At 36.5% G+C, this 16,771-nt stretch overlaps 1 protein-coding gene across 1 annotated transcript; it reads left to right on the top strand.

The window, feature by feature from the left end:
* Positions 1-72: 72 nt before the first annotated feature.
* On the top strand, positions 73-2,127 carry LOC110909311. Its single transcript, XM_035983071.1, has 5 exons — positions 73-192; positions 527-603; positions 709-877; positions 1,304-1,910; positions 1,979-2,127. The coding sequence occupies exons 1-5, from the start codon at positions 73-75 to the stop codon at positions 2,113-2,115; spliced, it is 1,110 nt and encodes a 369-aa protein (XP_035838964.1). The 3' UTR covers positions 2,116-2,127.
* Positions 2,128-16,771: the final 14,644 nt, after the last annotated feature.

A 16,771-nucleotide genomic window follows, 5' to 3' on the forward strand; every position in this document is an offset into this window, starting at 1 on the left:
GTCCAAAGAGTCTCTGCTGCAAAAATTGTTACCGAACATAAAGCGCCAGTAGTTCACATGCTATATCTGGGGATGGATTCTCAAGTGACTCGCCAGCTCAACACGGTTAGCGGTGATAGTAAAGGTGTCGTTAAGTTGATTCGCTTTTCTCTATTTTCATGGCTCAGTAGGTTCTCTACATCTAAAACCGCGGTAAAGCTCTACCTACTTTTTAGCTAATGAAAATTCGTTCGTACATGATTTAGTCTATCACGCCTAACTTTAGTTTTATCAAAGTAGACTCTTCTTGATGAATCAACAAGTACAGTTGTATGTGCGTCGCCCCTGCTACCGGAGGAAAATTTTGTAAGTACGCTGGGAGGAGGTTTGACTTCCGCTGAAGAAGGTGTGGTCATATTCGTCACTTATCGGTCTGCTCTAGTGGTATCGAATTGCTAAAAGACTAGATCACATTTATGCCTTATATCATTAGATTTTTTACGATGGAAATGATATATTGTTTTGCAATACTTCGCTTCATTTATAGGCCAAAGTAATTTCTAACACCCCGGAAGTCTACGCTCAGCTTCCTAAGCCTGACGGGGTCCAAGAGGGTTCCATGCCGTACGCTGCTTGGAAATACATAGCTCCCTCATAGGGTTCTGCTGCTTGTATGTTACAAACGGAGTTGATGACTCACACGCTGAAACTTTTTTGGTAATATGATAGTTTTTTTCCAGGTAATGTCGAGATTATAGAGTCCGCAACTGTGCCACTGCTAGCAATTGCTTGGGATCACCAAGTACAGGTTGCGAAATTGGTGAAGTCAGAATTGAAAATTTATGCAAAATGGACACTTGACAGTTCAGCAATAGGAATTGCATGGCTGGATGATCAGGTGATTGTGTTTGCTAGTTTGTTTTTTCACTCAATGAATAGTTAGTAAAGTGCCATTTTCGTCCCTGAGGTTTGGCCAGTTTTGCGACTTTCGTCTAAAGGTTTGTTTTTCCGCATCTGGATCCAAAGGTTTGAAATCTTGTCATTTTCATCCGGCTCATTAACTCCGTCCATTTTATCCGTTAAGTCAGGGGTATTTCCATCTTTTTTAATGGAGAAAAATGGACAGAATTAACGAGCCGGATGAAAATGGCAAGATTTCAAACCTTTTGGATCCAGATGCGGAAAAACAAACCTTTCATGAAAGTCGCAATACTGGCCAAACCTCAGGGACGAAAATGTCATTTTACTCGAATAGCTATTATGCGGCTTTTCTTACCCATTTAGAGGAAAGCATAAGAAGTAACGGGATGTTATGCTTGTTCAGATGTTGGTGGTGCTGACATCAGCTGGACAACTCTGTCTGTATGCAAATGACGGGACCCTAATTCACAACACAAGTTTTGCGGTAGACGGAGGCAGAGGAGATGATGTCATCGGACATCACACCCATTTCTCCGATGTCCTCGGCAAAGCTCATCACAATTGTATAGTTGTCAGGGGTGCTTCTTTGTATCTACTTGGACCTACACATCTTGTTGTTTCCTGCCTTCTTCTATGCAAGGAACGCATCGAAGTTTTGCGCAGAGGCGGTGACTGGATGGGTGCTTTCAACATGGCAATGATGCTTTATGATGGCGAAGCCCATGGTGTGTTTGATCTTCCTAGAGCATTGGATGATGTTCGAAAAGTGATAATGTCTTACCTTGTGGAGTTGCTATTGGCATACGTAGATGAGGTCTTTTCATATATATCAGTGACATTAGGCCGCCAACTGGAGCACTTGAATGATTCATTGATTGATAGCTTCTCTGTGACTTCAGAGCAGTACACAAGTGTTGGTGGTGTTGCAGTTGAGTTCTGCGTTCACATCAAGAGAACCGACATCCTGTTTGATGAAATTTTATCCCGTTTTGAGTCTGTTCAACAAAAAGGTACATCGTATTCCTCTTAGCTAAATAGAATTATGTAGTTTTTATATTTATATATTAATTGTTTTCAGAGACATTTTTGGAGCTTTTGGAGGCATATAATTTGAAGGACATGCTTGGATCACTTCCACCTGAGGTATTTCTTGTTTATATCTTTTGTACGCTTCCAGGAGCTAGTGTATGTTGTAACCATAACCTAAGCAGTTAATGTAGTAAAATATCGTATTTAAGATATAGGTTACCTCGGTGAGATGCCGGTGGGATATCGGTAATTTTGATATCATGCTGAATTTTATATATATATATATATATATATACATATATATATATATATATATATATATATATATATATATATATATATAGGGGAAGGATGTATAGAAAACCCACTTTAATTTAGAAAACTCGGGAAACTCAAAGCTCCCGATGTTTTTTTTTCTTGAAAAATTTTACACATGTTATGTACATGTTTTTAAGGGTTTTTGGGCAAAAAAAATCAAAAAAGCGCCGAGTAGATATTTAAAAAAGAATAAACAAGTTTTAGGGTAACACATGTTACATTCATCTGACATATTTGTAACATGTGTTACACCAAAACTTGTTTATTTTTTTTTAAAAATATCTACTCGGCGCTTTTTTGATTTTTTTTGCCCAAAACCCTTAAAAACATGTATATAACATGTGTAAATTTTTTCAAGAAAAAAAACATCGGGAGCTTTGAGTTTCCCGGGTTTTCTAAATTAAAGTGGGTTTTCTATAGATACTTACATTATATATATATATAGGATTAGATTCAAGAGTGAACACTAGTGTAACTTGCGAACTGAGTGAACTAATCCTGGCCATACATGTGTGTAGATCAATGGCCAGGATTTGATGTTGAAATACACTAGTGTATTTTACGATTTGATGATGAGATCCTAGCCATACACGTGAGTAGATCAATGGCCAGGATTTGTTCACTCAGTTCGCAAATACACTAGTGTTCACTCTAGAACCCCACCCTATATAGGATTATATATATAGGGTAAGGTTCATGCGAGAACCACCCTTATTGCGAGAACCGCGAGAACCAATGTGAACACAAAATAAAATCTAAAAAAAATCAAAAAAGCACTCAAAAATTTTTTTTTATTTTTTTTAATATTTTTTAACAAAAAATCGCTATATTTCGTTCCATAAAAAAAAAAAAAAAAAAAAAAAAAAAAAAAACTTTTTTTTTTCGAGTAACAGTTATCCATGCACATGTGCATATGTATCATTACTTCAACAAATTCGGTAATACATTATCAGGAATAGACAATTGCACTTTAATTTACAATACCATTAGTAATACACTACTTTTTACATTACCAATATTCAAAATGCACATGTGCATAATTAGGTATAACCATGATATAACGTGTTTTGGTACAAAAAGTTTGTGATTTTGAATGGAGAAGTAGACCCATATACATGTTTTTTGGTTAGTTATATCTAGTGGTTGATGGTTTGGTTATAGTTGTCAATTTTTTATGTAATATGTTGATTGGATGGTATAAATGGTGTTTACATACATGTAATAAAGTGAAAATATTGTTAATGGTATTGTATTATGGATGGTAGGAGGTAATGGTATTGTATTATGGATGGTAGGAGGTAATGGTAGTGTATTATGGATGGTATGATAGATGAAAGAGAAAGTGTATTCAAAGTGGTGTACCAAAACACCTTATTTCATGTTGATACATATAATGCACATGTGCATTTCTAATATTGGTAATGTAAAAAGTAGTGTATTACATATGGTAGTGTAAATGAAAGTGCAATTGTCTAATATATGTAATGAATTACGGAATTTGTCAAAGAAATGACAGAAATGCACATGTGCATGCTTGTGTATTATGGATGGAATGATAGATGAAAGAGAAAGTAGTGTACCAAAACACCTTATTTCCTTGATACATATAGATGCACATGTGCATTTCTAACATTGGTAATGTAAAAGATAGTGTATTACACGTAGTAGTGTAAATGAAAGTGCAATTGACTATTATTTGTAATGAATTACGGAATTTGACAAAGAAACGACACATATGCACATGTGCATGGATAACTGTTACTCGAAATTTTTTTTTTTTTTTTTTTTGAAAATTTTTTTTTTTTTATTAACAAAATATAGCGATTTTTTCAAAAAAAATAGTAAAAAAATAAAAAAAAAATTTTTGGGTGTTTTTTAGATTTTTTTTAGGAATTACTGTTTGTGTTCACACTGGTTCTCGTGGTTCTCGTGGTTCTCGCAATAAGGGGTGGTTCCTAACGGATCTTTGTCCTATATATATATATATATATATATATATATATATATATATATATAGGGTAGGGATATGGTAAAAAGTGTTTAAAATGTGAGAAGGGTAAGAAGTGTTTTAAACCATTGGATATTTGATCTAATGGTTGAGATCAATATGGTATAAAAATGTAAATTGTGTTTTAATTAGAAGGGCCTTATGTAAACTTGAAGGGCAATAGTGTCTTTTCAAATGTTTCAAATATGGTAATCGTATCCTACACAACCAAAACCCCCATTATTCTCCTAAAAATCAGCGACTTTCCCCAATCAAAAATGGTAATCGTATCCTACACTATATGAAGATATAACACTATGAACCCTTGATAAAACACTATATGAAGATATAACACTATGAACCAGAAAAATCAAGATGTCTGTATAGAATATAACACTATTGATTGGGGATAAAACACTATGAACCAGAAAATCAAGATGTCTGTACAGAATATAACACTATTGATTGGAGATAAAACACTATAAACCAGAAAATTAAAATGTCTGTACAGAATATAACACTATTGATTGGGAATAAAACACTATGAACCAGAAAATTAAGATGTCTGTACAGAATATAACAATATTGATTGGGGATAAAACACTATGAAAGGAAATTAAGATGTCTGTACAGAATATAACACTATTGATTGGGGATAAAACACTATACATCTGTAAATGCTATAAAACACCAAAATCGAAGAAGGGCGCAGAAAGTAAACAACTATATTGTATCTGGGGAAGGTATCTGGCGATTTCATGTATTTATAATTGATGAAGAGTGATGCGTAGATGATAATCTTATTGGATCTTGCAAAAAAAAAAAATTCAAAATTCGAATCAATCCCTATAAAAACTCATCGCCGGGTTTTTTTTTTTTTTTGGCAGTTATCTTGGAAATCAATTAAATGATAAGAATGTCAAATTACTAATATACCCTTTTGAATTAATTAGGATAAAGGACACTTGTCATTCCCAAATTATTTCTCACACTTCTCACAAAAGTTCCACTTTGTACAGGATCCTCTACATATATATATATATATATATATATATATATATATATATATATATATATATATATATATATATATATATATATATATATATATAGGATTAGGTTCATTTGTGAACAATATCTTCATAGTGAACTGTGTAAACTGATCTGGGCCCTTGATTTCCTTTAGAGTTGTTAAGGTTAGGATTGTAATCATATAAACAAATTTATGTTCCACCATTTCAAAACAGAACAAACTACCATAACATCAAATAAAAAAACGATAATCCAGTAACGTCAACATACGAAAACAACATACCATCACATGTTTAATATTGTCAACCACCATAAACGTACTAATTACAACCTATTTCGCTCGCCTTTCCGTATTTGACTGCTTCAGCCATTATGCGCTTACGGTGCTTGTTGACGTTTGAAGTTACCAACTTTACTGCGTACTTCTTCCTCAAACGTGTCAAGCACGCCTTCGTGGCGGTATGCGCAAGTGGGAACCCACTATCCCACTTCTCAACGGTTATCCCGAACCACGTTTCCATATGCCGCATGACAAAGACCCCGCAGTCAATCGTGTTGTTGACCGTCTCCCATTAAAAATCCAACCTGTGTGGCAATGCATTCTCAATTTGTGTACACTTGGGATGATTCACCAGCTTCAGGTACTTACAGAAAATGTCTTTCTGGGATCAAACATTATGTCATAACCAGTTAAAAACCGTTTACTAACAATAAAAACTATATGTATTTAAATGCTAATTACCACTTTGTAAGGCGTAGGGAACAATAATTTTTTTAAAAAACGAGGGGGTTGAAAAAGAACTAAACGAGGTTGCATCTACAAATGCGTAAGGAACAATAATTTTTTTGAAAACATAATGCATATTGAGTAGATAAGTTGAGTTGATTGCACTAGATATATTGAGTAGATATGTTCAGTAGACTGCACTTGTTTGAACCATATGTTTGTTTTGTACGGTGTACACATGTGTATAAAATTTTTATTCAACCAAATACACCTGTGTACTCAAATGTACATTGTTGTTATGTGTGTGTCTACATTGTTGTTTTTATATGTTTGTCTGTCTGTCACTAATTGTTCTTGATTTGGCCTTTTTTGTGGCTTTGGGGTTGATGAGGTTGAAATTGATCTAGGTTTTTCAAGATTTGAGTTGGGTGGTGATAAAGTTTGTGCGTTCAGGCTGAGGATATCTTATGGAATGGAAAGCACAACGATTCTCGATGTGTTGAAAAATTCCAAAGTGTTTTGTTCCTGGTGGTCGATAAAAAAGCATCGCTAATGAGTTTGTTGGATTATTATGTAATATGCTTTCCGATCCTTGAGTATGACCATTTTTTATTTGGTTTGCTTTGATATGGAAAACATCGCGATAACAGTCATCGACAACATGGACGTAAAGGAAAGCCCCATCAACTAATCGATGACGACAATTTCTTCAAGAAGACTACGCCTTACAAAGTGGTAATTAGCATTTAAATACATATAGTTTTTATTGTTAGTAAACGGTTTTTAACTGGTTATGACATGATGTTTGATCCCAGAAAGACATTTTCTGTAAGTACCTGAAGCTGGTGAATCATCCCAAGTGTACACAAATTGAGAATGCATTGCCACACAGGTTTGATTTTTAATGGGAGACGGTCAACAACACGATTGACTGCGGGGTCTTTGTCATGCGGCATATGGAAACGTGGTTCGGGATAACAGTTGAGAAGTGGGATAGTGGGTTCCCACTTGCGCATACCGCCAAGAAAGCGTGCTTGACACGTTTGAGGAAGAAGTACGCAGTAAAGTTGGTAACTTCAAACGTCAACAAGCACCGTAAGCGCATAATGGCTGAAGCAGTCAAATACGGAAAGGCGAGCGAAATAGGTTGTAATTAGTACGTTTATGGTGGTTGACAATATTAAACATGTGATGGTATGTTGTTTTCGTATGTTGACGTTACTGGATTATCGTTTTTTTATTTGATGTTATGATAGTTTGTTCTGTTTTGAAATGGTGGAACACAAATTTCTATTGGTATGGTTTGGGTTTTTTTTTGGACTTTTCTACACATTACAGTACTTAATATCGCTTACATATAATAAATTTTACAGAGCTTTTTGGTTTTACGACTTTTCCAAGTAAGTATGTATTATGTAGTTTAGTACACAGTTATGACAGAGTATATGATACACATATTATGCAACTCAGTACACAAGTACTAGTTCTATACATATCCAAGTACACATGTGTTTGCACATAGTAAGTATACATGTGTACTGTTATCTACAGTATATAAAATACATATTATTGCACTAAGTACACTTGTGTACGGATTTATGTTTCTTATGTTTTGAAGTCGAAACAAGTGTTTCAACGTTTGTGTATTGTGTAACATTATACAAGTCATACATTTGAACCAATGAAAATGTTATGCATGTCTACCGACGTATGTAATGTAAAAAAAACATAATTGTACGTTATAATATCTCATATTATGTCGCATTAAACAATCACAAAAACAATGATAAAAAGCTTCAATAAACAATCATAGGACAATGATAAAAAACTTCAGTAACATTCAATAAGGAAAAAAAACCAACGGAAAAAAGGTGTATCTACTAATTTTAAAAAAAAAAATTCTATATCTCGCTACCGTTGTCTTCACTCTCATCTAATTTCTCATCAGTACCGGTGTCAGTTCCTTTGTCGTACTCATCATGCTCATCCTCTTCTTCCTCGTCATCTTCTTCTGTTGACGAATCATCCTTTGTTGGGTTCCCTTTTTTAAGTGGACAATTCCTTTTATTATGCTTCCTTACCTTTTTGCCACAAAAATTACATTTCCTTCTATGTTTTTTGATTTTCTTTATTGCTTTTTCCTTTGAGCCAATTGATCTTTTATGCTTCCCACAACCTTTGTTACGTATTTTCTTCGGTACATGAGACCTCCTCTGGTACTGCTTGCGAAAGAATTTTCTGGTAGACCACACCCTTCTTATTAATGTCTGTACTTGAGCATCGAGTTCCTCTAATTTAAGAATCTTGCCCCTCACTCTGTCTCTACACATTTCCATATTATCAAGTATTTTACGCCATAATCTTCCACTCCTACTTTGATCAACAAATAACCTATTCTCAAGGCTATGCACGCTACTAGGAATAGCATCTCTCCTCCATCTTGGGTGAATATATTGTGTTGGAATCTTATGTACGTTATGATGTCCAAATACGCAAAACACATGATGGCATAGATATCCGTTTCGGGTGAATCCCATACACTTGCAGGAAACAGATAGATCTTGTTTGTTAAACGTGACCTGTAATATAAGATTAAAAATCTGGTCAGTATCTATAAATTAACAAATATTTGACAAGTGTACATATGTGACATACTACATTACTTACGAACCTTGAACTCATTTATAACTTCTGACGTGTGATCTTGGTGAGCAATTACAAAACAGTTTTACCCCGTCCGATAGTGATCGTTCCGCAATATAGCTATTCTCCTTACCCTTGATAATTTCCTTTTGGACGTCCAGGAATATTTTTCTAGTGTAAATAACGTTTGCATGACGTTCGATTGGCCAATTTGTTTTGAATTCTGGATTAGTGGTGTCTGTTTTATGAGAGAGTTCACGTTTCGGGTGAATCCCATACACTTGCAGGAAACAGATAGATCTTGTTTGTTAAACGTGACCTGTAATATAAGATTAAAAATCTGGTCAGTATCTATAAATTAACAAATATTTGACAAGTGTACATATGTGACATACTACATTACTTACGAACCTTGAACTCATTTATAACTTCTGACGTGTGATCTTGGTGAGCAATTACGAAAGAGTTTTACTCCGTCCGATAGTGATCGTTCCGCAATATAGCTATTCTCCTTACCCTTGATAATTTCCTTTTGGACGTCCAAGAATATTTTTCTAGTGTAAATAACGTTTGCATGACGTTCGATTGGACAATTTGTTTTGAATTCTGGATTAGTGGTGTCTGTTTTATGAGAGAGTTCACGTTGGTCATTTCGTAACCCATCAACGGACGTATCGTAGCACAACATAAACTGAACCAAGGTAACCTTTTATTGTCTATTTAATGATTCTATCAACCAATGGGGTGGTGGTCCATTGATAAAGGCAAAGTCTTTAAACACCTACGTTTAAGAATGGGAGGTCTTGGGTTCAGTTCGAGCCGACTCAACTTGTAATTCCCAACTCGAGCTAAAAGTTTACCATGTATTCAGTTTGTTTTAACTAAAATCAAGTCTTGAGTCGATTAGTTAACTCACTTATATAAAATAAAGATGAAAAGCGGGTCAATGTGAATCAGAAGAAGAAAACTGAAGAATAAACATGAAACCAAGACTATTTTTCAAAAAAAAAATCAAGAGCTTCATAAAATAAAAGTACCAAACAATGAATCAGACACTAAACTTAAACCCCGATCCACGGGAACCATCAATTTTTGGATCTCAAAATCTAAAAAATATCTGGAAAAAATTGCGTCCAATAGGATTTGAACCATTTCACTTTCGGTCCCCCCTCAGTACTAGACTTGCATATGTTTTTTTTTATTGTGATATAAAAATGACTAAACCCAATCCACCTATGTACAAAAAAAATCGATTTTAAAACCGAAACCAGTAAAAAAAACCGGAACCGGTTAATTAAAAAACCGGTTTTCTTGTAACCGGTTACGGTTACTAATCGAACGCGATGATTACAGACCGGTTAGGGGATGTGTTCAACGAAACCGGTTAAAAACCAGTTATAAAAAACTGGAAAAAAAAACAATTTTTTTACCCGAAAAAAAAAACGGAAACGCAGCAGCTGTAGTAGCGGTAATATTACCGTTGGGGTTCATTTGTAGCCGTTTTTTTTTTTCCTAAATTCATTCCCAACTAGTATAAAAGGGTATTGGGTGTTTAGGTTTAATCACATAATTCTCTAATCTCTAAAAACTCTTAAGAACGCTCACTTTCTTGTTCAATATTTCTCAAAAAAAAAAAACTGACAACCTCTAGTGCTCATGATTCGGTCAATGTTGGCGAGTCTACAACCAACACAGTGGTTCGTTTTTATTCTAACGAAGCGCAACCCCGAAATTTGGTCACATTTTGATTTGTGCGAGTTGGCCAACGGTAAAAAAAAAACGCGTTGTCATCATTGTGAAAACTTTTACGCTGAAACCACAAACTCCACCTTGAAACAACACATCGAAAAACCGTTTTGCAAAGCGTTGAAACAACCCGCTAGCGGATTAATAGAACCGGTTTGTTCAACTTTGAATGATGTATTTCCTTTGTTATGTTTTAAAAAATATGTTTTTTCAGAAATTGGTGAGGCAGTAAAAAACAGCAAAAATTTAAAAAAAAAAACAGTAAACAGAACAACATTTCTACAGCTCAGAAAAATCGGTTTTAAACCAGTTTTTTCGACCGGTTTTTCCGCGGGGGGGGGGGACCAGTTATAGTTTTCCATCATAGAAACCGGTTATAAAAAAAAATAAAAATAAAAACTAGTTTTACTCCACTTGAAAAATAACCGGTTCGGTTATTAACCGGGCCGGTTTTTTAGAAAAAAAAAACGGTTTGTACATCTAGAGATGGGCATTTCCGGGTATTTTTAAAACCCGGAACCGGTTCCAACCCGGAACCGGGTATGGGTACAAGTGAATGGAACCGGGTTGTTAGTGGAACCAGGTCCGGGTATAACCCGGGTACACGTCATTTTTTTTAGAACCGGAGGAACCGGTTTCGGGTACTATAGAACCGGGTCCGGGTACTGTGCAGAACCGGTTACGGGTACTGTGCAGAACCGGTTCCACTGCGTATTTCAGAAAAAGCGACTGACGGCTACTGTTAGTAACCGGTTCCTGCAGAAAAGCTGTTTTTTTTTTTAAATTTGTACCGTTGGAACCGGTTTTCAAATATAAAAATCGATTTTTTCATCGAACTCTCAAACATTTCCAATTTTCATCTTCCATCACTCTTCTTTCTCTAACATTCAAACAATCAAACCCGGAAGAACACTATGGCATCGGAAGAAGAAGTTGTTTTGATATTAGAAACCAAGCGTAACCCCGCTATTTGGAAAAATTTTGATTTGTGTTTGATGTCGGATAACCATGAAATGGCTCGTTGCAAGAATTGTGGTAAGTTCATGAAGGCGGCGGCAAACTCCACCCTCAAGAAGCATACCGACAAACATTGCCCGGTGACAAAGGCAAAAAAGGAAGAAAAGGGCGAAGGATCGGGTTCTTCTAATATGTAGTTTGTTTAGTTATGTTTGATGTATGTTTTATGTGTGATGTTTGAAGTGTTTGATGTGTAATGTTTAAGTGTTATGTTTGTGAAATAATATCTCGTTTGTGGAAAAAAAATCGCATATATAATCGTTTAAGTAGTACAAAAAGTCGGTTCTTTCGGTAATCATAATCGGTAATCAAAATCGTTTAACAGAACCGGTTCCGTGGGTCTGATCAGAATCGGTTCCTTCGGGACTGATCAGAATCGGTTCCTATAATTTATTTTTTTACTCGTTTGCTTGAGGACGGTGCGACACTTTCACTTCCGCTACGCTTTGGTGCGGGCACTTCGTTACAATCGTCTTCGGAATCATTGGTCTCTACCTCGTCTTCCTCTTCATCCTCTTCTTCAATAATCTTGTGCTCCAACTCCACCTCGTCTTCGAGACTCGACTTATGTTGAACACGATCAACGCCGTCCAAATGGTCTTTTAGGCAAATTGCCATCTCTAGCGACTCCGGGGTTAATCTTGTTCTTCTAATCGACAATACCCTACCACTAAGAGAAAAAACACTTTCCGAAGCTACCGTGGAAGCTTGGACCGTTAGTAAATCACGAGCCATGGTGGCTAAAATCGGGAATTCCGATTCTTTAGACTTCCACCATGCCAAAATGTCAAAATTATTATACTCCTCGTCCGTCATAGTAAGTGCATCATCCCTTAGTTTATATCGGCCGAGTTCACTAGATGGTTCGTTACCCCTTTGTTGTTTCGCCGTTTCGTCTCTAACGACGTTCAACATGGTTATGATGGGGTCGGCAATTGTTTGATCTTTAGAGGCCGATGATGAAGCTCCATTAAAAATTGTATGATTTTTTTCCCCATATTTTTTTAAATAATGATCATAAAGTTTATTCAAAGATTCATCGAAAAGTTTTTTAGTTTTGCCTTTCAATGTTGGATCAACCTCGTGCATATCCAACTTGTCGTAAATTTCATCAACTAACGCGTTAACACCCGCTACGTTTAAAATTGGGTTTAAAGCGGCGGCACATAAAAATACGGGTGGTAAGTCCAAAAAATATTTTTTAAATTTATTGATCATTGGTGTCAACATGTTCCTCAACATGTCACTTGAGTTTTCAAACTTTTTAAAATTAGTTGTTATCAAATATAATTCGGAAATAACTCGAGAACTAGTGGGATAATAAACACCGGAAATTAAAGTTGTTAATTTTTTGAAAACTTTTAAAAATTCACTTAGTGTTTGAATGTTATTCCAAGCCGTGTCGGGAAAAGGGTCGACTTGGTAGTCATCACTTAAAGTTGTATGAAATGCTTTTAAAGTGCCCATTTGTTTTAAAGCCATTTCAAACATATGACAAGTTGAATTCCAACGAGTTGGGATATCCCAATTAGGACCAATTAATTTTTGGTTAACTTCTTTACAAAGTTTTTTATAATCTTGATATCTTTCTTTACCACTTTTAAAAACATCTTGAAGCATAGTTCTAAAAGCTATAATAAAATCCGCTACAAATTTATCTTTTAAACCGTCTTGCACAACTAAATTAATAATATGAGCAACACATCTTGTGTGAAAAAAAGCACCATCACAAATTGGTTTGTACTTCAACTTTAGTTTTTGGATCGCATTTGAGTTGTTTGAGGCGTTATCGAAAGATATTGAAAATATTTTATCCTCTAAACAATATTTTATAATTGTGGCATTCATAATTTTATAAATATTTTCTCCCGAATGAGGAGAAGGAAACTCTTCAAATGCGATCGTGCGTTTCATCATTTGCCATGTATTGGGATCAACCCAATGAGCGGTGACACAAATGTATGATTCGGGTAAACCGTGTGGAGCCGACCACACATCACTAGTTAAATTTACACAAGTCTTTAAATTTTGAAAAAATGCAATTAAATCTTTTCTTGCATTTTCCCATAAATTTAAACAATGACGTTTTAAAGTTCGACGACTTACATGTTTGTAGCTAGGTTGAAGAGTCTCCCTAATTAGCTTAGTGAGATCGGGGTCGTCAAAGTGTCCAAAAGGCAACGCTTTTTTGATGACCAACTTCGCCATCCTATCACGAGTTATCTTTTGTTCGTAGCGGAAAATGTTACCATCTTTTGAAAGTTGAACTTGACCGGGTGTCAAATCTTTGAGAGCTTTGCAATACTTTTTCGCATGCTTCGTTAAAGTAGAATTAGAATCCTTGCTTAACAAGGAGCCACAATGCTTGCATTGAGCCTTTTGCGAACCATCGCTCATCTCGACTAAATCCCAATTGCACCAAACATCCATATTGCGGCTATGCGATAATGTTCCCACCACAAATGGAGCATTTGAACCTTTTGGAACATTATTGACGGATGGGGAGTTTGTGCTTTTAGAGTTCTTGGAAACCATTAGAAATATGTAAAGAAGGTGAAAAAATAAATACAAGAAGAAGATGAGTTGTGAAAAAAAATAAAAAAAAAGTGTGATATTTATAGTATAACCGGTTCCAACGGTCATAAAGGAACCGGTTCCAACGGTCAGATTTGCATTTAATGAGTTACCATATATCAAGGAACCGGGTACAACGGTCTGATCCATATAAGAATCGGTTCCAACGGTAACATACCGGGTACAGATAGGAACCGGGTACGCGTAGGAACCGGGTACGGGTAGAAACCGGGTACGGATAGGAACCGGGTACGGTTGACTTTTTTTTTGAAAAAATGGGAACCGGGTAATACCCGTCGGGTTTTTTAAACCTGGGACCGGTTCCTCTGAGCATCGGGTAGGAACAGGAACCGGGTTCGGGTCGGGTCCACTGGAATCGGGTAGGAACCGGTTTTTATGCCCATCTGTATGTACATCTCTAAATCCACCAGAACCATCCAATTCATATTTTCACCTTCACATATGTATTATCATTATGATCATAGAATATGCTTTTTGGTATAGTTCAGGTTTTATGGTTTCTTTTTTTTTTTTTTTGTAACCTTTAGAAACTAAGGGTAAACTTTTTGTTAAGTTAAATAGCATATCAGTTATTTCATCGGCTAAGGCTTCAGTTTTAGTAAACGGTTCTCCGACACAAGAATTTGTTTGCTATCGGGGCCTTAGACAAGGTGACCCAATCTCCCCGTTTTTATTCGTCATTGTGATGGAGGCGTTGTCCGGAGTCATGAAGAAAGCATGTTCGGTGGGACTTTTTCATGGTCTCGCATGCGGTGGGCAAGGGTTGACTCTCTCACATTTCATATATGCAGATGATGTAGTTTTCTTAGGGGATTGGTCAATGTTCAATGCCAAGAACCTTAGGCGACTACTTAGATGTTTTAATTTAGTGTCGGGGCTTCGGGTTAATATGGCGAAATGTTGTCTTTATGGGATAGGGGTGGAAACAAACGAAATACTGGAGGTGGCGGCATTATTAAAGTGTAAAGTGGGTAGTTTCCCATTTGTTCATCTTGGTTTGCAAATAGGAGCCAATATGAACTTAAGCAAGTTTTGGGAACCGGTTTTGGATACTGTTAAAAGAAGATTATCTATATGGAGGGCCAAGCAATTATCGATAGGGGGCGCGTAACATTAATTAAATCGGTGCTAAATTCGCTTCCCACATATTATTTCTCATTGTTTCGGGCTCCAGAAAAGGTCATTCAAGCGATGGATCGTATGAGACGAGTATTCTTTTGGGGAGGGTCGGAGGATCAAGCAAAACTTAATTGGGTGGCATGGCAAAAGGTCGTAGCTCCGGTTGAATATGGTGGCCTCGGTATTGGGTCATTGCGGGATGCAAACCTTGCTATGCTTTCGAAGTGGTGGTGGCGGTTTAAGGAGGATGAAAGTGGGTTGTGGAAAAGGGTAATATGGGCTATTCACAGCAATGGTCGGGGCTGGAATTTCATCCCTACCAAGTTAACAATTCCCGGCCCTTGGAAGCAGGTGGCAAAGGCGGTGGCTGAAATACAAAGAGCAGGGGTAGCAGTTGAAAAATCAATAATTGCGATAGTCGGAAGGGGCTACAGTGTTATGTTTTGGCTGGATTATTGGGTTGGGGATGAGACGTTAGCTATAAGATTCCCAGCTCTGTTTGCTCTGGAAAAGAAAAAGATGGCAGCAGTTTCGGATCGTTGGTTGGGAGGGAGTTTGGGGTGGAACTGGGAATGGAGAAGGGCTATTTCGGATGGCGTAGAGGCGGCCCAGTTAGTTCAGCTAGTAGGCTTGTTGAATGGTTTCGGTAGGTCACATATGAAGGATGAATGGCGATGGGCTTTGGACGGCTCAAGGAAGTTTACGGTTGGGAGCATAAAGGAAGGTCTTATAAAGCAAAGGTTTAGCGACCCGGAGTACGTGCTTAACTGGAACAATTGGGTACCTAAGAAAGTCGGGATTCTTACATGGCGAGCGTGTTTGGACAGGTTACCGACAAGGTGTGCATTAGTGAGGAGAAATATAAACATGCCTAATTGTTTATGCCCGATGTGTGGCGAGGAGCAAGAGGATACGGAACATCTTTTTGTAACGTGTAGTTTTGCCCAAATGATATGGCAGCTTGTAACGCAATGGTGCAAGATACAACCGATATACGCATTCCGGGTTAGAGACCTTCTTGACTTACACCAGTATGTTGGCGGCTCAGCTAAATTCAAGAAGGCATTTCAAGCAATCTGTCATACGGTCTTCTGGTGTATTTGGCGGTGCCGAAACGAAGTCATTTTTGAGCAAGGCCATTGCTCATTACAGAAGGTTATTGGGGAGATAAAGGGACTGTCCTTTCTGTGGATAAAGGCTCGGTCTAAGCAATTGAATTTGGATTGGAGTATTTGGAGTAGTTTTAATATGCATAGATTGGGGTGGTAGTTGACATGTAAGTTTTTGGATTTCCTGGTGTGTGTACTGTACCTTTGTAAGCTAGTAACCTGCTAGCTGGTTTGATTTGATAATGAATTTGTTGGCCTTTCAAAAAAAAAAAGCATATCAGTTATTTAACATCTAAAGACTATTTATACCCAAAGGTGCTACAAAATGAAAACATAGAACCTGAACTATTACTGAAAAACATTAGTCAAAAGTGTTACTTTTGGTAAACCACAAAGAGCATCTACGTAATTAGCTCTTAAATGCTAGTAAGAAGTTTGTTTAGGATGAGAAAACCCAATTTTAATAATAATTTGGACCATTTCAACAGAAGGAAAAAAATTCATAGCAGTTTTGGTCAAAAAGACAATATGATGAATGCACCATAAAAT

Source organism: Helianthus annuus, chromosome 14 (genome assembly GCF_002127325.2).
Source record: "Helianthus annuus cultivar XRQ/B chromosome 14, HanXRQr2.0-SUNRISE, whole genome shotgun sequence".
Lineage (NCBI taxonomy): Eukaryota > Viridiplantae > Streptophyta > Magnoliopsida > Asterales > Asteraceae > Helianthus > Helianthus annuus.

Coding starts and splice junctions, on each gene's coding strand:
- LOC110909311 (XM_035983071.1), top strand. CDS start 73: ATGGATTCTCAAGTGACTCGCCAGCTCAACACGGTTAGCGGTGATAGT. Junction 604..708: donor GTCCAAGAGGGTTCCATGCC/GTACGCTGCTTG, acceptor GTAATATGATAG/TTTTTTTCCAGGTAATGTCG. Junction 1,911..1,978: donor TGAGTCTGTTCAACAAAAAG/GTACATCGTATT, acceptor AATTGTTTTCAG/AGACATTTTTGGAGCTTTTG.